We start from the raw sequence: 22,185 nt of genomic DNA, 5'->3' as shown, positions 1-22,185 counted from the left end.
GTTTTGGAAAGCTCTCTCCAACTGCTAGGTGGTCATAAATGGTCACCATGAAATTCCTCTGCTCTGGAAAACTCGCAAGTGGAGGACATTGCCCACTTTTATGAGTCCGGTCTGCCCTCAGCTGGTCCAAATGCCTGTTGCTGAATGACTCTCATCTCCTCTGGGCCACATGGTCACAACTCAGATGTTGACTGAAGAGCCTGTCTGTGACTGGGGAGGATGGAGGGTTTAGAGAGCTGACCAATGTATTTTACAATCCTGTGAGTTACGATTGGTTCAGTCATAGAATCCCTACAGTATGGAATCGGGCCATTCAACCCATTGAGTCTGCAATGACACTCCAAAGAGCATCCCACCCAGAACCACCCAGCCCCCTATCCCTGCATCCACCAGCGCCAACCCACCCCTATGTACACATCCCTGGACACTAGGGGCAATTTAGCATGGCCAATCCATCTAACCTGTACATCTTTGGACTGTGGGAGGAAACCCTGAGGAGGGACTGGGAGAACGCGCCAAGTCCACACAGTCATCCAAAGTTGAAATCGAATCCAGGTCCCTGGCGCTGTGAGGCAGCAGTGCTAACCACTGAACCCCTATATCACCCCAAACTCAGCCAGACTGGTCATGTCTGACTGATTTGTGGTATTGGGGTTCTGTCAGTATATTCTCTTAGAACTGACTTTAAACCACTGTCCCCGTCTCAATCTCTTTAGTTCAGATTGACAGCTTTGCTCAGTTCCCATGTTCACCTCCCTCCAGCTGGATCTGTCAGAAGTAGATCTTGTGAGACACGACCATATCAGCAATCGAACGCATCACAGCTCCTGCTGGGAACTCTCCTGTTAATTCACAACCAATTCACATCTGTGAAAAGGCACATCTGTACAAAGTAGGTTTCATTTCTTGGATCCTGTCTGTGGAAAGGGATGTGAAAATGACTGCACTGTTTTCAAAGATGTTGGCCTCTGCAGGAGGCTGACTCAGCTTATACTTCCTCCAGGGGCTCTCAGCGGATGGGACCTCATGTATAACACCAATGTTGCAGTTTAGTTGTTGGTTATAGAAAACCTCCCGATTTTCCTTTCATTTGGAGGGCTTTCTATGACAATGCCTTGCCATTGAAAATTAACCTTGAGAGAGCTGTGCTGAAAAAGCACAGGCAACATCTGAGGAGCAGGAAAGTCGACGTTTTGGACAAAATCCCTTCATCAGGAATGAGGCTAGAAGCCCCAGGGGTGAAAAGATAGACTGAAAATTAACCCCAAGTGTATAGACAGCCTTTCCAACTCATTCCTCCATGGGATGGCAACACTGAGGAACTCGCTCCATCTCATTACTAATTCAAAGGCTCATTGAACTCTGTGCTTATTCCTGCCCCCACCCCACTCCAGCCTATCACCTTCACCTTGACCTCCCTCCACCTATCGCATTCCCAACGCCCCTCCCCCAAGTCCCCCCTCCCTACCTTTTATCTTAGCCTGCTGGACACACTTTCCTCATTCCTGAAGAAGGGCTGATGCCCGAAACGTCGATTCTCCTGCTCCTTGGATGCTGCCTGACCTGCTGCGCTTTTCCAGCAACACATTTTCAGCTCTGTGCTTATTCACCCTGGCAATCTACCCCTCATTAATTTGAGGGCTGTACTGAGGGCCTTGGGTCTTCAACCAGATTTTCCAATTAAAAGAACATAAAACCAAACAGACAAATCCTTTGTCATGAGTAAGACCAGTAATAGAGAGTTTGGGAGAAATTTACCTCAGACTTTGGAATGATGGACAAGTCTAGTCTCTGCCCTCTCCCAGCTGATGTCAAAGTCTCTTTAAAGCTTTAACTCCTCTGGATAGTCACAGTATTACAGTTCTGGCACTTCTTTCATACTCATAATCCCAGCGATTTACAATTTGTAGCACAAAGAGACAGAAAGCTTAGTGAGGTAAAGGTCAGTCAGCACAAAGCAACACTGCCCTTCCTTTGTTAATCTTTTGACAGCTGGCAAGAAAAAGAAAGGATTTAAATCCTCTATGGTTTTGTTTGCAACTCTGGACATGAAGAAAGGATTCAAATATTGGAGAGTCACAGAAAGCAGCATGGGGTGGTTATCAGTTAGACAATGTGGGCCCAGTTGACAAGTTAAGCCCTAGCTTTTATACACAGCCAGTCAATAGCTGAGGATGCACTCCCAATATTCCACTGCGTCAGTGTGACGTCCTGTCTATCTGGTATATTCACTACTTAAAGAAAGATTCTTATGCACAAAATACTGTGTCAGTCTAAAACTCACTGTTTCAAAAAATGTTCAATGATGAGGGTCAACCATCATTTTCAAGATTAAGTTTGATCGATTTTTTTTTAGTGAGCATAGGGTATTGACAGATATTGGATGAATGGTGGACAAATGAACTATTGTTTAATGGAATAAGCGTGAGCAGATCAGTGACCTATTCCTGCTGATCTCTCAATCATATTGCAAGCTCAAGCTGTGAAAGGATGTAATCAGCATTCGGAAATGTTTCCAATCATTTGCTGTTAAATGATCTACATCTCTAAAAAGAGGATCCATGTTGTAGATGTCAGATTAGAGAGAAGGCAATGTTTTTACTGAGCTCTAAGATGTCTGTGCTTTATTCCTGGACTGGAAGTGTGGAAAAGCCAGATTGTGTCAGCAGAGAGCTTCTTCAGTTCATCAATTCCCAAACGGGGGAGGGGTCTTGCTGCAGGCTTGATGAATAATGACCTTTCTCAGAGACCTAAGTAACCTTTTGAATTATTCAGTCCTCTTGACAGGTCCTCAGTGTTCTGGTGTAATCTGTAATCATCTAAAGTCATCTGACAATACATTGATTTCAATGAGTAACCCTTATTCTGCTGATTAAAGAGAATTGTGTACAGTCACACCGGGAATAACATTTACCTCATTCAATAAATAGGAATGCTTCACTTTGTACAGTGACTAACACTTAATGGAATTGTTGTTATTTTAGTACATTATATGCCTTCATCAATCTTCTTTGTTACTTCTTCAAAAAACTCCAGGCTGGTGAGACACGATTTCCCACACACAAAGCCATGTTGACTACCCCTAATCAGTCCCTGCCTTTCCAAATACATTGAAATCCTGTCTGTCAGGATTCCCTCCAACAACTTACCCACCACCAATGTCAGACTCACTGGCCTGTAGTTCCCTGGCTTGTCCTTACCACCTTTCTTAAATAGTGGCACCAAGTTTGCCCACCTCCAGTCTTCCGGCACCTCACTTGTGAGACTCGATGATCCAAATATCTCATTAAGGGGCCCAACAATCACTTCCTTGTCTTCCCACAGAGTTCTAGGGTACACCTGATCAGGTCCTGGGAATTTATCCACCTTTATGCATTTTAAGACATCCAGCACTTCCTGCTCTGTAATATGGGCATTTTTCAAGGTGTCACCATCTATTTCCCCATATTCTATATCTTCCATGTCCTTTTTCACAGTAAGTACTGTGCAAAATACTCGTTTAGTATCTCCACCCATCTCTCTCTTTCCCCCCTCCCCCCCCCCCCCCCCCCATCTCCTGCAGCTCCACACATGGGCTGCCTTACTGATCTTTGAGGCGCCATATTCTCTCCCTAGTTACCCTTTTGTCCTTAATGTATTGATTAAAATCCCTTTGGATTCTCCTTAATTCTATTTGCCAAAGATATCTCATGTCCCCTTTCTGTACTCCTAATTTACCTCTTAAGTATACTCTTACTGTCTTTATGCTTTAAGGATTCATTCGATCTCTGCTGTCTATACCTAACATATGCTTCCTTCTTTTTCTTAACCAAAACCTCAATTTCTATAAGTTTAAAAATCACACAACACCAGGTTATAGTCCAACAGGTTTAATTGGAAGCACTAACTTTTGGAGTGCTGCTCCTTCAGGTGGTTGTGGAGGACACAATTGTAACACACAGGATTTATAGCAAAAGTGTACAGTGTGATGTACAGACACACACACATCAGTAATCTACAAAAATAATAGAATGGTAATGATAGGGGATTTTAACTTTCCAAACATACACTGGGACTGCCATAGTATTAAGTGTGTAGATGGAGAAGAATTTCTTAAGTGTTTACAAGAAGATTTTTTGATTCAGTATGTGGATGTACCTCCTAGAAAAGGTGCAATACTTGACCTACTCTTGGGAAATAAGACAGGGCAGGTGACTGAGGTGTCAGTGGGGAGCACCTTCAGACCAGAGACCATAATTCTATTAGTTTCACTAGCTGGTGGTACCGGGAGTAATCCAGATATTACTAACCTCAAGAACATTCTTTTTAAATACCTGCCTAGCTTCCTATATTCTCCCTTCAGAATCTCATCCTTTTCCCTTCCTTTGTCATTAGTCCCAATGTGTATAATGACCTCCTGTAGGTCACTCTCCCCTTTGAGAACATTCTGCACTCTCTCCACGATATCCTTGATCCTGGCACCAGAAGGCAACACACCATTCTGATTTCTCGCTGTCAGCCACAGAAACGTTTGTCTGTGCCTCTGACTAGAAACTCCCTTATCACAATTGATCGCTTGGAACCTGATGTACCTCTCGTTACATTAGAGACTGTCACAGTACCAGAAACTTGGCTGTTTGTGCTACATTCCCCTGAGACTCCATCACTACCTACATTTTCCAGAACAGCATACTTGTTTGAGATGGGGATAGCCACAGGAAATCCTGCACTACCTGCCTCCCTCTCCTACCTTTCCTGGCAGTAATCCATCTACCTAACCGAATCTGTGATTTTTCTCCCTTCCCATAACTGCCATGTATCACATCCCCAGCTCCTATAAATTCCTCTTCCTTTAACTGCTGCTCCAACCAGTCCATGCTATCTGATAGGATTCGCAACCAAAGACACTTCCTGCAGACATAATCATCAGTAGCATTGAAACTCTCCCTAATCTCCCACCTCCAACAGGAAGAGCACATCACTCTACTAGAGGCACCGTAACAATCTACAGACCCAGAAAATAGCACAGTCTTACTGCTCTTAAAAAAAAAACACTGCTCCGGGCTAACTTAGCACCTAAGTTTTCTCTTTTAAAATTATAGTGAAGAGACAGATCTTAATAAAACATATAACCAAAAAGAATCCACTCTACTCACTATTTAAAAAAAGACAGCAAGGTTACACTTAAAAACCATACATTTATCTGTTCCTGTGCTGTGAACTCACCCACACAGGCACCTCCAAGGGTCAGCTGTGAATTTCGCTGTCTGTTAGTTTTTCTTTGATGCATCCCAATGGCCAGAAATACTCGAATTCAAACAGCAGAGGCAGTAACTGTGCAGATTCACTCCTGTGTCAGACAGCAGTGTAAGTTTCTTTCTCTCTCTGTTTCGCTGTCCATGTGGTCATTACTTTTGTTTCTCTTCCTCCTTTTATAAAGTGCTGTTGTTTTGGTCTTTTTTTTCCCCCAAAGTTCCAAAACAGTGCAACAGATTATGAAGCAGTAATTACTCCTCCTGGAAATCAAGGAAATCAGCTCCAACACCTAAAATACCTTTTAAAAAAAAAGAGGAGCAGCTGTTGCATCCACAACTTTTTTCCCATCATTCACCTTGGATTACCCAGAGTCCTAAGGCACCACAGAAATGCAAGTTGCTATTGTAAATTTTGAATTAGCAAATTAGTCTAGTAATAGTATATTACCATTGGAAATTATGATGAAAGTTATGTTTAAATTTTACAAGGAGTGCTGTAGATACTAACTGGATGTAGTATAGAAGATATATAAACTATTATATAGCATGGTGTTTAACTGAGTATTTGGCTGTTCAAAATCTGACCAAAGGAGCATCTCCTGATGGAAGTTTTGATTGACCTCTAACTCAGAGTACTATGCTCTGACCTTTGACAAATGTAGAATTATTAACCATGAACTGTTAGACAACAAGAGACTGCAGGTAATGGTGTTGCCAGTCTTTTGGTACAGGCAAATTCCTTAGGTTGTTATGTCATCACATTGGAATCATAGAATCCCGACAGTGTAGAAACAGGCCCTTCAGCCCCACAAGTCCGCACTGACCCTCCGAAGAGTAACCCACCCAGACCCATCCCCCCTACCCTATAAATCAAATTGATATTGTAGAGTCGAATACCTGTTCTCAAGAGATCAGGATGCAGTGCCTTGGCTGAGCAGAGTGGGTTTGAACTAACATAACTATTTGCAAACATAATTGTTTCTAGTGACAGCCTTAGCTTGGAAATAGACCCTGTCACAGAATTCTGCCAGTGCCACTGTTGGCAATGGGATATAGCATCTCTTCTAGATTTTTCATGCTAAACATTCAGTCTAGTGAAGTCAGTCATGGTTGTGAATCCACACTCGAGTTTGTTGGACAATCTTTCTCTGAAGCATGGTGCGGAGGAGGAAGAGTTCAGAGCACACTGAGTCAACGCTGCTCCTATCTGGAGAGAATCTCCTTTAAAGGAGTGAGCAGCACTCTCTCCTAAGATCTATCTCCAATTAGTTCTAACCAAGTGCCAGTTTGTCGTGGGAATGCGCCATCACTCAATGCAGTTCTACCTCAGAGACTTTGTATTATCTGTTGGTCAGGGCAACATAAATGAAGCATGTGTTTTGTTGAAGCAAATTCACATAGATACATTTACCATGGGTTACTGTCCTAATAGCACAGTCATGCACTAGATATCCTGTCAGGAGTGCGAATCCCCATCTCTCAACATCAACCAATCACTTCACATGGGATCTACAAGCTATTACTAACATCCTGGACACTAGAAAAATCAACCCAGCGAACAATTTAAGAATATTGTGTGCATTGCTCATTTTATGGACTCTGAGTCATCCAGCATAGAAACAGACCAAACAGTCCAATCAGTCCATGCTGATCATGTTCCCAAACTAGTCTCACTTGCCTGAGTTGGTCCCATATCCCTCCAAATCTTTCCTATTCATGTACTTATTCAAATGTCCTTTAGATGCTGTAACTGTACCTGAATCCACCATTTTCTTTGGCAGTTCGTTCCACAGACAAACTACTCTGTGGTAAAATAGTTGCCCCTTGTGTCCTTTTTAAATCTCTCTCCTCTCACCTTAAAATATGTCCTTTAGTTTTGAACTCCCCACATACGGAAAAAAAGCCCTTGTTATTCACCTTATCTGTGCTCATTATGATTTTATAAACCTCAAAAAGGTCACCTCTCAACCGTCTACACTCTAGTGGAAAAGGTCCAGAATTTTCAGTCTATTTTTATGTTTCAATCCATCCCTTCCCAGCAGCATCCTGATAAATCTTTTCTGAATCCTCTCCAGTTTAATAATATCCTTCCTATAACAGGGCAACCACAACTGGGCACAGTACTCCAAAAGAGGACTCATCAAAGTCCTGTATAGTCTCAACATAATGCCCCAACTCCTACACTCAAAGATCTGAGCAATGAAGGCAAGTGTGCTAAATGCCTTCTTAAACATACAATCTAACTGTGATGAAAATTTCAAAGAATTATGTCTCCACACTCCTAGGTCTCTTTGTTCTTCAACACTACCTTACAAATATTTGAGATTCTAAAATAACATGGTCGGAATAAGGTTTCCTCTAAGCTTCTGATTCCAAGTAGGACAGGAGTCCTTCTCCTTTTTGGACAGCTCTTCAGGTTTGGGATGACTTGCTTGGACCTCCCTTCAATGGGTTCTGTAATGGCTGAAACGTTCAATGTACGATTTTTGCATTCCCTCTGCACATTCCCGTTGGAGTCGCCCAATGTGGTCGCTAACTTCTCAAATGTGCCTTTCCCAGTCTAGCCTGGCACAGGATCTCCTATAAGATCTCAGCCAGGATGCATTAAGGATATTTCCCAAAGGATGGGGACATTGACCAAGAATCAACCAATTGTTTCATAAAACTAGTTTGTCTTTTGATAGCCATGGTAAGAAAGACTTGCGTTTATGTTTATGTTACTATGTGTAGTTAGAGATAGAGACACAGCAGTTGAAGTTGTGCATACAAACCTGAAGTCAGCAGTGAGATGCAGGCTTTCCCTTCAACAAGATATTTGTTCCTAACGTAGCATGCTTGTGTTAGCCTCCATAATAGAAGACTTAGATGTCGGTAACATGGTCTGAGAATATTCAATAGATATTTATCACAGTTCTTGGTAAGCATAAATATTACAGCCATAGACTGTAATTTAACGGTAGGTGATGGCCTAGTGGTGTTATTGCTAGATGATTAATCCAGAGACCCAGGTAATGTTCTAGGGGAGGGTTCAAATCCTGCTATGGCAGATAGTGAAATTTGAATTCAATAAAAATCTGGAAAGAAGAGGACAATGACAATCATGAAACCATTGCTGATTGTCCAGGGGAAATAAAAATCCTTCTGGTCCTTTAACGAAGGAAATCTGCCATCCTCACCTGGTCTGGTCTACATGTGACTCCAGACCCCAGCAATGTGGTTGTCTCTGGACAGTTAGGGATGGGAAATAAATGTTGGCCCAGCAAGCAATGCTCTTGTCCCATGGATGAATAAAAAAAATACACTGCAAGGAGCAATGGGATAGACTTGTTAGTGGCATGAGGGATATATATTTGGCAGGATCCCAGGGAGTCCTCCCTGGTTCTTCTTCAGAACAGGTTTTTCTGATAGTGCTGTTTGATTTTCACAGAGTCATGAAGACTCTGGCTGATGTGTGGGGTCCAGACATCCTGAAAGCACTTCCACTCTCCTGGGAATCTCCTGTCAGAACCAAGTACCAGGTAGAGTAGTTGGAGTTTCCAGTTTCCAATTTCCAAATAGATTCTATTTCACTTCATGTGGGAAACCTGAAGTCAGCAGTGAGATGCAGGCTTTGCCTTCAGCAGGGTATTTGTTCTTGATGTGGCAATGTTTCCATTTGTCTCCATAACATAAGACCTAGATGCGGGTAACGTGATCTTAGAATAGATGTTTATTACAGTTCTTGCTAAGTATAAGAATTATAGCCACAGGCACTTCAATGTCAGAATTAATATTCAGGTTATTTGGTTACAAACAATGTGTTATGCTTCAAGTGGCCCAAGTTTAAGATGGAGTCAGAGATCTTTATAGCTTCAAATCACATGCTATGATACAGTCATGCTATCATGAGCAGGTCTTTTAAAAGTACACCACACATTAGCTAGAGACATATATTGGCACATTTGAAGGCAGCTGCTGAGGAAAGATTCTATCGAAGGGTAGCTGCTTGTGAATATCTTCTTCCCAGAGCAGAGTTGGAAAGAAGAACGCTGGAGTTTGCTTTGTCTTTTATTTTGTACTTTGATGTTTGATGGATGTGTATTAGTCAGTAATGCGGAATCACTCAATTGTGGGTTTCATTCCTATTCCGGAGGTGTGAGCACACAATCGAGGTCCGTTGCAGCATAAAGTGGGTGCCACCCGTTAGAACATACCATCGTTCCATTGAGACACTCAGTCAAAGTCCTATCACCTTCTTGTGTGGACATTGCAGTGTTCTGAAGGAGACAAAGGGAAATCTCCCATGTTCCCCTGTTTACCAAGATTTATCCCTCAGCCAACATCACTCAATCAGATTAGCTGGTCATTATCCCCATAAGACCAGAGATATAGGATCAGAAATAGGCCTTTCAGCCCATCAAGACTGCTGTGCCATTCAATTAAATCATGATTGATCTGATAATCCTCAACTCCGCTTTCCTGCCTTTTCCCCATAACCCTTGATTCCTTTAATGATGAAAAATCTCTCTATCTTAACCTTGAATGTGCATAGTGACCCAGCCTCAGTAGCCCTGTGTGGTAAAGAATTGCCCAGATTCACTACCATCTGAGAGAAGAAATTCCTCCTCATCTCTATCTTAAATATGTGACTCCTTATTCTGAGATTATGTCCCCTGATCCTAGACTCTCCCACAAGGAGAAGCAACCTCTCCACATCCACCCTATCAAGTCCCCTAAAAATCTTGTATGTTTTAATAAGGCGTCATTCTTCTGAACTCCAATGAGCACAGGCCCCACTTACTCAATCTCTCCCTCAAAACCAGAGTCTTCCTTACCTGGTGGGAGACTAAACGTGTGGTGCTGGAAAGGCACAACAGATCAGGCAGCATCCGAGGGGCAGGAGAATCAGTGTTTTGGGCATAACTCCTTCATCAAAAGTGGTGGGGATTAAGGGGGCTGAAATATAAATGGGCGGGTGGGGATGGGCTGGGGGAGGCAGGTGGCAAAATGATAAGTGAATGCAGGTGGTGGGGGGGGTTATAGTGATAGGTCAGTAGGGAGGGCGGAGCAGATAGGTGGGAAGAAAGATGGACAGGTAGGATAGATTGAAACGGTGGTGCCAAGTTGGAGAGTTGGATCTGGATGAGGTGGGGAGAAGGGACATATGGAAACTAGTGAAGTCGGTGTTGAAGGGTCTCAAGGCAGAAGATGAAGTGTTCTTCCTCCAGTTGGTGGGTGGCATTGATTTGGTAGTGGAGGAGGGCTTGGTTCCAACCTATTGAACCATCTCTGGACTGCCTCCAATACCACAATATCTTTCCTTAGATAAGGAGCTCAATCTCAATGTTGTTGGTCAGAATTTGCTGAGTGAAAACTGGCTCTCACGTTTCTGACATTATAACAGGGGCTACGTGTTTAAAAATAACCTCATTGGTTGTAAATGAAACCTCTTTTTTTTTTATATAGATATTTTTATTGAAAAAGAAAATTTTTAAGATTTTTTACAAAATTACAAAAATAATACAAACTAGTGTATTCCACTTTACAATATGATAACAACACCAATATAAAATTAGATAAATTAAAAAAAGAAAAAGAAACCCAACTAGCTACTAATCTATTCGACAAACAACCAAAACATAAAATAGGATATCATACATTACTAACAGTAAGCAACAAAGTCATTAAATAATTAGATACATGCTCAAAATAGATTTACATCCAGTCATAATAGAACCCGTATTTACATGGAATTCTTCCTCCTGGAGGTCCCCGAACCAGCCAGAACCATTACCACAGCTAAACAAAAGCCCTGGACAATATGGCTGAAATGTCTATGTTGATGTAGTTCAAAAAGGGCTGCCATGTTTTAGAAAATAATTCCATTTTTTGGTGCACCATATTTGTGAGGAGGTCAAGGGGGATATATTCCATGTCTACCCTGTGCCAATTTGAAAGTCCTGGGGGGCCTTCAGTTGCTCAATTCACTAAAATATTTTTCCTCGCAGAAAAGGAGAGAATAGTAAATAATTTCCTCCTGTATACGTCCAGGGAGGGAAAATTTGGAGAGCCCAAAAGTAGGGACGTTGGATCCAATCTAATCTCCGTACCCAAAATCTCTGTCAAGGCATTTGCTATTCTGTTCCAATATCTACGGATCTTGTGGCATGTCCATAGACCATGCGTGAGAGTGCCAACTTCTATTTTACATTCAGGACACAGTGGGGATGCTCCTGCCTTGAACTTTGCACGTCGTTCAGGTGCCATGTGAGCCCTGTGAAGTATCTTTAATTGAGTAGCCTGAGTTCTGCTACAAATAGAGATCTTTCTGGCATTTTCCCAGATGTCCTCCCACATTTCTAAAGAGATTTCAAACCCTAATTCTTGGTTCCAGGTTTTATATAATTGTTCCATGTCCTTCGAGACCTTATTGTATAGTGAGTGATAAAGAGTACTGACTGAGGGCGGCCCCATCGGCCATAGCACTCTCCTTTCCCTATCCGATTTGTAAGGATTGACTATCAGTGTGGTCTTCTTTTGTATAAAGTCTTGTATTTGGAAATACTGAAAGAGGTCCCTGTTAGGCAGTCCAAACGTCTGGTGCAGATGCTCAAAGGACATCATGACCTCCCCATCGAACAGGTCTCCCAAGGAGGAGATACCATTGGACTCCCAAATTTTAAATGTCATATCCGTCAGCCCTGGCTGGAAACCCGATGCTCCCACTATAGGGGTATAAGGGGAGGTTTTTTGCAGATTACCCTCATCTTGTCACATTATCCTCCAGGCTTTAATTGTATTTAGTACAATAGGGTTTTTACAATAGTCCATAATAACACTCATCTTGTCCATAAATAATAGATTGATGAAGGGGCATTTTGCTTGGGAGGTCTCAATATCTAACCAGATTGGGTCTCTTGTGACCCACAGTCAATCAGCTACATAGGATAATAAGGAGCTCAATTGATACCTCCTGAAATCTGGAATGTCCAGTCCTCCTCTTGCTTGTTGGAGCTGCAGCTTTTCTAATTTGATAAGGGGCCATCTACGATTCCAAATACAGCCGAGACCAGCCGTAGAGCTTACACAACACCTGTCTTGGCAGCATCAAGGGGAGTATTCTCATAGGATATAGAAGACGAGGTAGGGTATTCATCGTAACTAAGGCTACTCTGCCTAACCTGGATATTGGGAGATCTCCCCAGCATTGAAGGTCCTGCCTTATTTCCTCTAATAAGTGTACGCAATTGGCTTTATAGAGAAAGTGCTGGTACCCTGACTTGTGATCTTAAAAAGATCAATACAGCCTTTAGAAAGTTCTATTTTGAATTATATAAGTTGCAGGACTGTGAGGATAGAACCGGAAAGATGGAGTCTTTCTTTAAAAATTTGGCCCTTCCGGGCCTAACCTCGGAGCTGACCAAGTACTGACGTAATAAAAACACATAAGTATAGAAAACCTTCTAATGACCACGAAAGGGAAAACAACATCCATCCGGTAAATTGGATACATTAGTGAGACCTCCCAACGGCATGGCCTCCAATTTCATAAAATTGATTTTGTAACCTGAGAACATACCAGATAGATTGACCACTTGAATTAAGTGGGGCCCGGATGTCAAAGGATCAGTTAAGAAAAGGACATCGTCCACATAGAGAGTGATTTTGTGCTTGCCCGATCCAACCCTCGGAGCCTTTATGTTAATGTCAGTTCGTACAGCTTTCTCTAGTGGTTCAATCACGAGCGTGAATAATAATGGTGAAAGAGGACATCCCTGACAACAGCCCCTGCTAACACTAAAGCTATCCGAACTGAAGCCGTTGGAATCACCACTGCTTTGGGATCATTATATAATACTGAAACCCATTTAGTAAAGACCTCTCCAACACTGAACCGTTCCAGAATATAAAAGAGATATGACCATTCTACCTGATTGAATGTCTTCTCTGCATCTAGAGAGACAATTAATCCCAGTATCGCTCCATGCTGGCAGGTTTGTATCATATTTAAGACCCTTCTAATGTTATTAGTTGACCTGCGAGCCTTTATTAAACCCCATCTGGTCCTCTTTTATATGGATGGTAAAACTCTCTCCAGCCTTAATGCTAACATTTTTGAAAGAATTTTAAAATCCACATTTAACAAGGTTATGGGTCTATATGAAGAACAATCTTCTGGGGCCTTTCCCTTCTTAAGAATGAGAGAAATATTTGCTTTTCTCAATGAAGGTGGGAGGCAGCCCTGACTATGTGAGTAATTGTACGTATTTATGAGTGGCCCGGCCAGTTTCCCCTATAAATTCTTAATAGAACTCAACCTGGAATCTGTCTGGTCTGGGCGGCTTTGCTTGAAGCTGCCTAACCATGTCCTGTACTTCCTGGGTTGTCAGGGGAGCATTCAAGAGCATCACCTGCTCTGAGGTTAGGCCCGGAAGGGCCAAATTTTTAAAGAAAGACTCCATCTTTCCAGTTCTATCCTCACAGTCCTGCGACTTATATAATTCAAAATAGAACTTACTAAAGGCTGTATTGATCTTTTTACGACCACAAGTCAGGGTACCTGCACATTCTCTAATGGTTGTAATGGCTTGGGGAACCTTTTTTCTTTCTGGCAAGGTGCGCTAGATATCAGCCAGGCTTGTCGCCGTATTCAAATAATCTCTGTTTTGCGAATAATATTTCCCTCTTTGCTGTTTGGGTAAGTGCGGTATTCAAGGCTGCCCTAAGGGCTGTGATCCTTTGTAGCTTAGTAATAGAGGACCTGTCAACATACGCGGTCTCAGCTGCCTTGAGGCGAGCCTTGAACAGGCGCTGTTGCTCTCTCTTTTGTCTTTTCCGGGTCACAGAATATGAGATGACCAGGCCTCGTGCATATGCCTTAGTGGTCTCCCACATCATCGATGGGTTACTGGCCGGACCTGAGTTGATACCCCAGAAAGTTTTGAATTCCTGTGAAAAATACTTTATAAATTTGCTATCCTTCAATAAGAAAGGATCCATTCGCCAATGTCAGGGGCTTATCCCATCATCCCTAGTCTTGACTTCCATATATACTGCGGCATGATCAGAAATAGTTATATTACCTTTTTTACAAGAAAGTATCGAATTCAAAAGGATCAAGGGGACAAAAAACATATCAATTCTTGTATGGCACTTGTGTGGGTTAGAGCAGAAAGTAAAGTCTCTGCCCTGGGGATGAAGACACCTCCACACATCTACTAGTCCTAGCTCCTTATTCAGATCCGCTAGTTGCCTAGATCTCAGAGATATACCCGTAGTGCTCCTAGGTATCCTATCCGTCTCTGGGTCAATAATACAGTTAAAATCTCCCCCTATAATTGTATGGCGGACCCCGAAAGCCATTAACTTAGAAGGCTTCCATTACAAATTTAAGAGGTGTGCCTGGGGGCAATAAAGATTCAAAATTCCATATTCCTCTCCGTATATTAGGGCTTTGATTAATATACAACGTCCAGACTCATCTTTTATCTGGCTTAACGTTTGGAAAGGAAGATTTTTCCGAATAAGAATGGCTACCCCCCTAATTTTTGAGCTGAAAGATGAAAAGAGAGCCTGATCAAACCTACCCCGTTGTAGCTTCAAGTGTTCCTTATCAAGTAGATGTGTGTCCTGTAAAAGAGCTACATGAACCCTTTATTTTTAAAGACTTGATAATATCTTTTTCCTTTTGATTGGTGAATGGCTCCCCTTGACATTCCAGGTGCACCTCCTAAATGAATGGCTAGCCATGATCGCCCAGGCAGGGCTGAGACCCCCCAGGCGAAAGAACCCCACCCAAAAGACCTTGAATAAAGACCACAGAAAATTCACACACAAAAAAAGCTCTTTAAAACAATTAAATCAACACAATTAAGAACTACTCCTAAAATATATTTGAAAGACTTTCCCCCTTGCTCCCACCTATCAATAACCCCACCATAACCTCTCTCAGCTAAGGCCCTGCTCTTGGCCCAGGCATTACAAAATGGAGGAAATAAATTTAAGTGTCTTATAAAACCAGAGTTAAAAGTGAATTACCCACCGCGCCCTCCCCCACACCAACACCTAGATACGTTTAATAAAACAATACAAAACAGAAATATATAAAGTTACAAAATTACAATCCCAGCAAATATTAGGCAACTAAGGAAAAAAAACCCACTCAAAACCCCACTGCTGCCTCACAGTACCAAAGACCCGGGTTCAATTCCCACCTCAGGCGACTCTGTGTGGAGTTTGCATGTTCTCCCCGTGTCTGCGTGGGTTTCCTCTGGGTGCTCCAGTCTCCCCCCTCAATCCAAAAATGTGCAGGTTAAGTGAATTGGCCATGCTAAATTGCCCGTAGTGTTATGTGAAGGGGTAAATGTAGGGGAATGGGTCTGGGTGGGTTGCGGGTCAGTGTGGACTTATTGGGCCGAAGGGCCTGTTTCCACTCTGTAAGTAATCTAATCTTAAAAAAAACTCCCCCACAAATCACACAAGCTGCGTGAGCTAGAAAAAGGAGAGCAAAGAAAGAATAAAGAACAGGCTCCCCCTCTCAATCCTCAGGGAAAGATGTGTAAAAGAGAGATGGAGAAAGAAAAAAGGGTAAACAAAGGGATTGCAAAATAAAGTCATTATCCATGCAGTTCAAGTCCCGCAGTCTATCTGAGAGCATCCAGAAATTCTTTTACTTTCTCCAGTGATCCAAAGTTATAAACGGATCCTCCATGGCTGAAGTGCAACGTTGCCGGATATCGCATGGAGTATTGAATATTTAAGTCTCTCAATCACTTCTTCACCTCATCGAATGCCCTCCTCTTGCGGACCACGACTGGAGAGAAGTCCTGAAACAGCATTATCTTGGAGCCCTTGTACATCATGGCCTGGGGATCTTTCTCCAGGACTCTCGAGGCCTTTAGGAGCATTTGGTTTTCTTTATAACATTAGAGTTGGGCTAGAACCAGGTGTGGGCACTGTTGCGACCCAGGCCTGCGTACAGCAACACGGTGGGCCCACTCCACCTGCACCTGGCCCAGCTCCGACTCCAACTTCAATAATTGTGGGAACCATCACTACAAGAAATCCACAAACTGGCCTTCCTCTTCCAGTTCGGGAAGGCCCAGCAACCGAATATTTTTCTGAGGTTGTCGATGTGCTCCTCAAGGGTCCGGACTCGCCACTCTAGGGCCTGGACCTGACTCAAGGATGACTCAGCAGCAGTCTCTGAGGCCGCGGCCCGTTGCTCCGCCCCTCCGACACACTGCTCGAGTTTTTCAATCTCTCGGTCATGCTGTAGTAAGCTGCGGGAGTTTTTGCCCTTAGTCATTTTTTAAAAAGCACCAAACTGTTAAAGTTTGATGCAAAATGACTAAGAGTGCTGCACAAAAGCTATCTTGAATGGTTTAAAAGGTGAGGTGAAGATGGGCGCCTCACTTTGCCCGAGTCTTAGGCAGAGCACTGAAGACACAGACCTACTGCATCGCCACCATCTTGGATCTCCCGCAAACCTTTTTTTCTTACTTTTTTCCAGGTGGTCAGTCATTGATTTGTGATTCTGTCCTGATCGTAGACATGAATCAAACACATAGTTGTATTTTTATTTTCAGTTGTATCCTTTCGTGCAGTGATTGTGACAAGGTCAGCCGGGGGACGTCATAGTATATGTGTTCCCTGACTGGGGCTGTTAACCTGGTCCAATCAGGGAGCCATGGCTGACAGGTACAAACAGGAAGGTCAGAGGTTCTGTTCACTCTGAGAGCTGGCTCTGATGGAGCAGGATCAGTGTCTAACTCTCCACGTGTAAATAGAGGGTGACTTGGTGATGCGATATTGGCCTCAGTCCTGTTATTTCATTTCCCTGAGCCCGCCAGCAGTATTCTGTTGTGTGTGTTACAGTCAATTGTGATGGACAAGGTACTGTGTTTTCTTATTGAGTGAAATGCTGACACCAGCCATGGAATCTGACCTCAAATATCTGAAACTTAGGAAGAGACAGCAGGTACTTCTTGAAATGACCAATATATCTGCCTTCTTTGCTCTGACCTTTTGAGTGTAGGAGTTGGGATATCATGTTGATGTTATACAGGATGTTGGTGAACCTCTTCTGAAGTCCTGTGTGCAGTTCTAGTCACCCTATAATAGGAAGGATATTATCAACTGGAGAGAGTTCAGAAAAGATTTACCAGGGTGTTGCTGGGAATGGAGAGTTTGAGATATAAAAATAGACTGGTTAGGCTGGGACATTTTTCCCTGGAGCATGGGAGGTTGAGGCGTGACCCTATTGAGGTTTATAAAATCATGAGGGGTGCAGATAAGGTGAATGAAAAGGGTCTTTTCCCTAGCATGGGGGAGTTCAAAACTAAGGGGCATATTTTAAGGTGAGAATAGAAAGAATTGAAAAGGGCATGAGGGTAAATTTTTTTAAACACGGAATAGTTCGCGTGTGGAGAAGGTGATGGATGCAAGTACAGGTACAACACTTAAAAGACATTTGGATAAGTTTGTGAATAGGAAATGTTTGGAGAGATATGGCCGAATTGCAGCACATTGGATGAGTTCAGTTTGGGAACATAGTAGACATGGACTAGTTGGACTGAAGGGTCTGTTTCCCTTTTGTATGACTCTATGACTGAGGTGAACATGAGAATGCTTTGGAAATGCACAGCATTATAACAAACTTAGAAGGAATATGAGACTGGAGGTTAGCCATTCTGCAAGTCAATTAGATCATGGTTAATCTACACTTCAATCTCATCAACTCACATTGCTCCACAACTTTCCAGACCCTCCACCCACAAAACACAATCACAACCTTTGAAAGGTCAAGTCGTTCAGTCTTCCCTCTTGTGTTCCCTGCCCAGTGACAGGTCCCACACAAATCTCCAACATGGGTAGATGAAGAAGGATGGAATATGGAATCGAACCCTGCACTGTTAGCACTTAATGACCCTCACAGGCCACCCAGCCAATTGCCCCATTCCCCACTCTCCCCACCCCACCCACCAAAAGGATTCAGAGTTGCTATGGCAATGTGCATTTTTATTTGCATGTTGTAGCTTGAAGCTATGGACAGTGATGGGAGAGGCTCCAATTTTCTCCCACCATATGGTTGACCAGGAATCTCTCTCCTCCTATCATCTGTCATTGGTGCAAGTTGGAAAGATTCACAATTTGAAACTCGATCTGGCTGTGTTAAGAAACTACTTTGCTTGGTCATCAGGTCCTAGGTTGGGGCTGGAACCTGGAATTTCTGGTTCAGAGGTGGGGATGCTAGCCACTGCATCTACAAGAACATCTCACTATTCAATACCCTTTGGGGAAAAGAAATTGTTTTCTGATTTTAACCAATAAGGAAGTCAATGTCACTGGGCAAAATGTGGAATTGAGTATACCAATCTGCCGTGATTGCTTTGATTTTTTTCCTTTCTTTTATTTTATTAAACAATACACAATTTACAAAACAATTAACATTAACAGCTGTATCCAGAGTAACAGCAAATTACAAGGGAGAGGAGCCGCAAAGCTAGGTCCCAAACCCTACCGTTCAAACTGTTTTCAGGGAAATGAGGATAAACCTTAAATCCCACTTGCAGTCATCGCAAAACAGTAACAATGACAAATACATGTAAGACAGTCCAATTACATTTTAAAAAGTGCACAAAATACAGAGTTGAAAAATGTGGTGCTGGAAAAACACAGCAGGCCAGGCAGCATCCAAGGAGCAGGAGAATCGACGTTTTGGGTATAAACCCTTCAGGAATGAAGCATAAAATACAGACCCAGCCAACAACCCAGCAAGCCCCCCCCCCCATCCCTCTCACCTTCCGGCCACTCTAAGTCAGTCTGCCCCTACTGGCTCTCGGTCCGCCCCATGCCCCTTCCGCTATGATCTCTTTGAATGGTGGAGCAGACTCAATGGGCTGAATGGCCGACCATTGCTCTGACATCTTATGTTCTTATGGACTCCAGTTTTCTCATAGCTGCAAAAGGGGGTTCAAGACAAAACATGAGATGGATGTAATTGAGAATAGCAAAGGGTTGGATAGGATAAATAGGCAAAGTCTCTTCCCTGGGGTCGGGGAGTCCAGAACTAGAGGGCATAGGTTTAGAGTGAAAGGGGAAAGATATAAAAGGGACCTAAGGACCAAATTTTTCACACAGAGGGTGGTACATGGAAGGAATGAGCTGCCAGAGGATGTGGTGGAGGCTGGTAAAATTGCAACATTTAAGAGGCATTTGGATGGGTATATGAATAGGAAGGGTTTGAAGGGATATGGGCCGGGTGCTGGCAGGTGGGACCAGATTGGGTTGGGATATCTGGTCGGCATGGACGGTTGGACAGAAGGGTCTGTTTCCGTGCTGGACATCTCTGACTCTATGATTCTGTGACTTGGTATTGGGGTTATAGCGAGCAAAATGGTGGAGACAGGATGTCCATTCAATAATTTTCAGCCATTGTAAACCATCACATTAAAGCTGTCTGTTGTGATTTTGGCAGTGAAAGGCGATGTATTTCTTCCATTACAAAGTTCTGATTTCAACTTTCTTTTCCCAGGTTCTGTCTTCATCCCAGTGAGACACATGCTCAGTGTCCATCTAAGGAGTGGCCATCGAATGTCATCTTGAAGGTTCAGCATTGGGGTGGGTCCCTCTTTCCCCTTCTTCACACCCCTCGCCACCTCAGCCCACACCCCCACATCTCCTGCTGGACCATGGAGTTGAAGGTGTGGGTGGATGGGGTCCAGCGAGTGGTCTGTGGAGTCAATGAGAAGACCACGTGCCAGGAGGTGGTCATAGCCCTGGCACAGGCTATGGGTAAGGAAAGTATTCTCTGTCTGGTGCTGGGTGGTATCTGGGAGGACTGACCTATATCCCTCAACATCCTGACTTTATTCCAGATGAGAACTGGCAGGATCACCCTCGTCGTATCTGGGATTTAGGTGTTGGGTGTTGGGGGGGGGGCGGTGGGGTTGGTCTGTACTCACTGGAGGTTAGAAGTATGAGAATTGGCTTTAAAGAAACATTTAAGATTGTTCAGAGGCCTGACAGGATAGATACTGAGAGGTTAGAGTCCAGGATCATTAGCAGTTTGCACAGTGGCTGTGTGGTCAGCACTGCTGCCTCAGTGCCAGAAACCGGGATTGACTAAGTAAGTGGAATTTGCACATTCTTCCCGTATGTGCATGGGTTTCATCTGGGTGTTCCAGTTTCCTTCCAAAGTCCAAAGATGTCCAGGCAAGGTGGATTGACCATGCTAAATTGCCCATCGTGTCCAGGGATGTGCAGGCTAGGTGGGTTAGCCATGAGAAATGCAGGGTTATGGGAATAGGATGGGATGCTCCTCAGAGGGTCAGTGCAGACTTGATAGGTTAAATGGCCTTGATCTGCACTACAGGGATTCTATGACATAAGCTCATAATAAGGGATTACTGATTTAACACCAAATTGAGAAGGAAGTTCTTTGCTCAAAGGGTAATGAATCTATGGAATTCTTTCTGGCAGAGAACTATTGAGTTTGAGTCATTAAGTATATACAAGGCTGAGATCAAGAGATTTTTTAATCCATAAGGGAATCAAAGCTTATGGGGAAAAAGCAGGAAAGTGGAGTTGAGGACTATTAGATCAGCCACGATCTCAGTGAATGGTAGAGCGGACTCAATGGTCCACTTCCTACATTTAACATTTATTTCTGTGGTCTTCTCAATTCACACAATTACTGTGGACCATTTTTGTGGGGGATGGGAAGAGATGTGATTGTGGGTTTTGCCCCTGACTCTGACCCCTTTCAGATTATAAAGCCAAGGAACTGCAATTCTGAGAGACACACTCAGAAAGTTGGAGGGATCTCTGTCCGATGGGGTGCTTCCAAAATGGAGCTACTTCCCTGATAACTCTCTCTGATGGTTTTACTCCTTCCAAAACACAGTGTTGGGAGATGAAAGAGGCTTCATCTTTACACATTACTGGCAATAGAGGGCAATAAAATCTTTGGTTTTTAAAGGGGGAATTATTCTGCCTTCGCCGTGCTGAAGGAGGATGACAAAATGGAAACAAAAAAGGACAACTTTGTGAGAATAAAGTGTAAGTCAAAAAGTTGCCTAAGTGACACATTTTATTGGATTGTTTTATTTTCCAGGCCCCTGGACACATTTAAAAATTGTCATTTGGTTTCCTGCTTATAATAGTTCCCTGTTATACAACTCCTTTTTGAAATTGGGGAATTCTAATTCTGGCATGGCCAACCACCTGGTCATGTAGCACTAAGAGGAGCAGATATTCTCTCCCCATAACTAACACAGGCTTGATTAGGCAAAAGTGAGGACTGCAGATGCTGGAGATCAGAGTCTGGATTAGAGTGCTGCTGGAAAAGGACAGCATCCGTGGAGCAGGAAAAAGCCCTTCATCAGCCCTTTGGGAAGCAGGAAGCCTCCGGGGTGGAGAGATAATGGGAGGGAGGGGATGGGCTTGGGGAGGAGGTAGGCAAGAGTACAATAGGTGGATGGAGGTGGAGATGAAGGTGATAGGTCAGAGAGGATGGTGAGCGGGTAGGTGGGAAGGAAGATTGGCAGGTAGGACAGGCTTGATTACCCTGGGGCTTACCTGGGATCTACTGACCTTGTCACAATCCCTGCTTTCTTTTTCTCTCTCCCCATACCCGTCCCCCCCCCCCCCCCCCCCCACCAAGGAATTTACCAGAAGGCTGCCCAGACTGGATGGATTCAAATGGGCAATCTGCCTATGGGGAGACTAGCAGCTTATTCCAGTTACTGAAATGAAGCCTGAGGCCTACTGTCAGGAAGATGATGTGTGCCCTTCTTTATATGTTGAGAAACAGACTGTAATGAATATTCATAGTAAAGCTGTCAATATTGTTTCTTTCGGAGAGACAAGCCTTTAAACTGAGAAGAGGTTAACCTAAATGGAAAGTTTTAATAAAAAGTCAAACACGTGATACTATTCAGTTAGTTTCTCTGGTGCAGTTTAAGTAAAA

General features: G+C 43.3%; 1 protein-coding gene across 3 annotated transcripts in view; it reads left to right on the top strand.

Moving 5' to 3' along the window:
- Positions 1-22,185, top strand: part of LOC140467195 (ras association domain-containing protein 8-like) — a 116,964-nt gene that overhangs the window by 46,996 nt on the left and 47,783 nt on the right. For all 3 annotated transcript variants that reach the window (XM_072563380.1, XM_072563381.1, XM_072563379.1), the window contains one exon: positions 19,750-20,009. In XM_072563380.1, coding sequence (XP_072419481.1) covers positions 19,907-20,009 — 103 coding nt within the window. In that variant the 5' untranslated portion in view covers positions 19,750-19,906. The remainder of the gene's footprint in view (positions 1-19,749; positions 20,010-22,185) is intronic.

This window comes from Chiloscyllium punctatum, chromosome 45 (genome assembly GCF_047496795.1).
Source record: "Chiloscyllium punctatum isolate Juve2018m chromosome 45, sChiPun1.3, whole genome shotgun sequence".
NCBI classification, from domain to species: domain Eukaryota; kingdom Metazoa; phylum Chordata; class Chondrichthyes; order Orectolobiformes; family Hemiscylliidae; genus Chiloscyllium; species Chiloscyllium punctatum.
The sequence above is the reverse complement of the archived record's forward strand: the minus strand, read 5'-3'. Positions and strand labels throughout refer to the sequence as shown.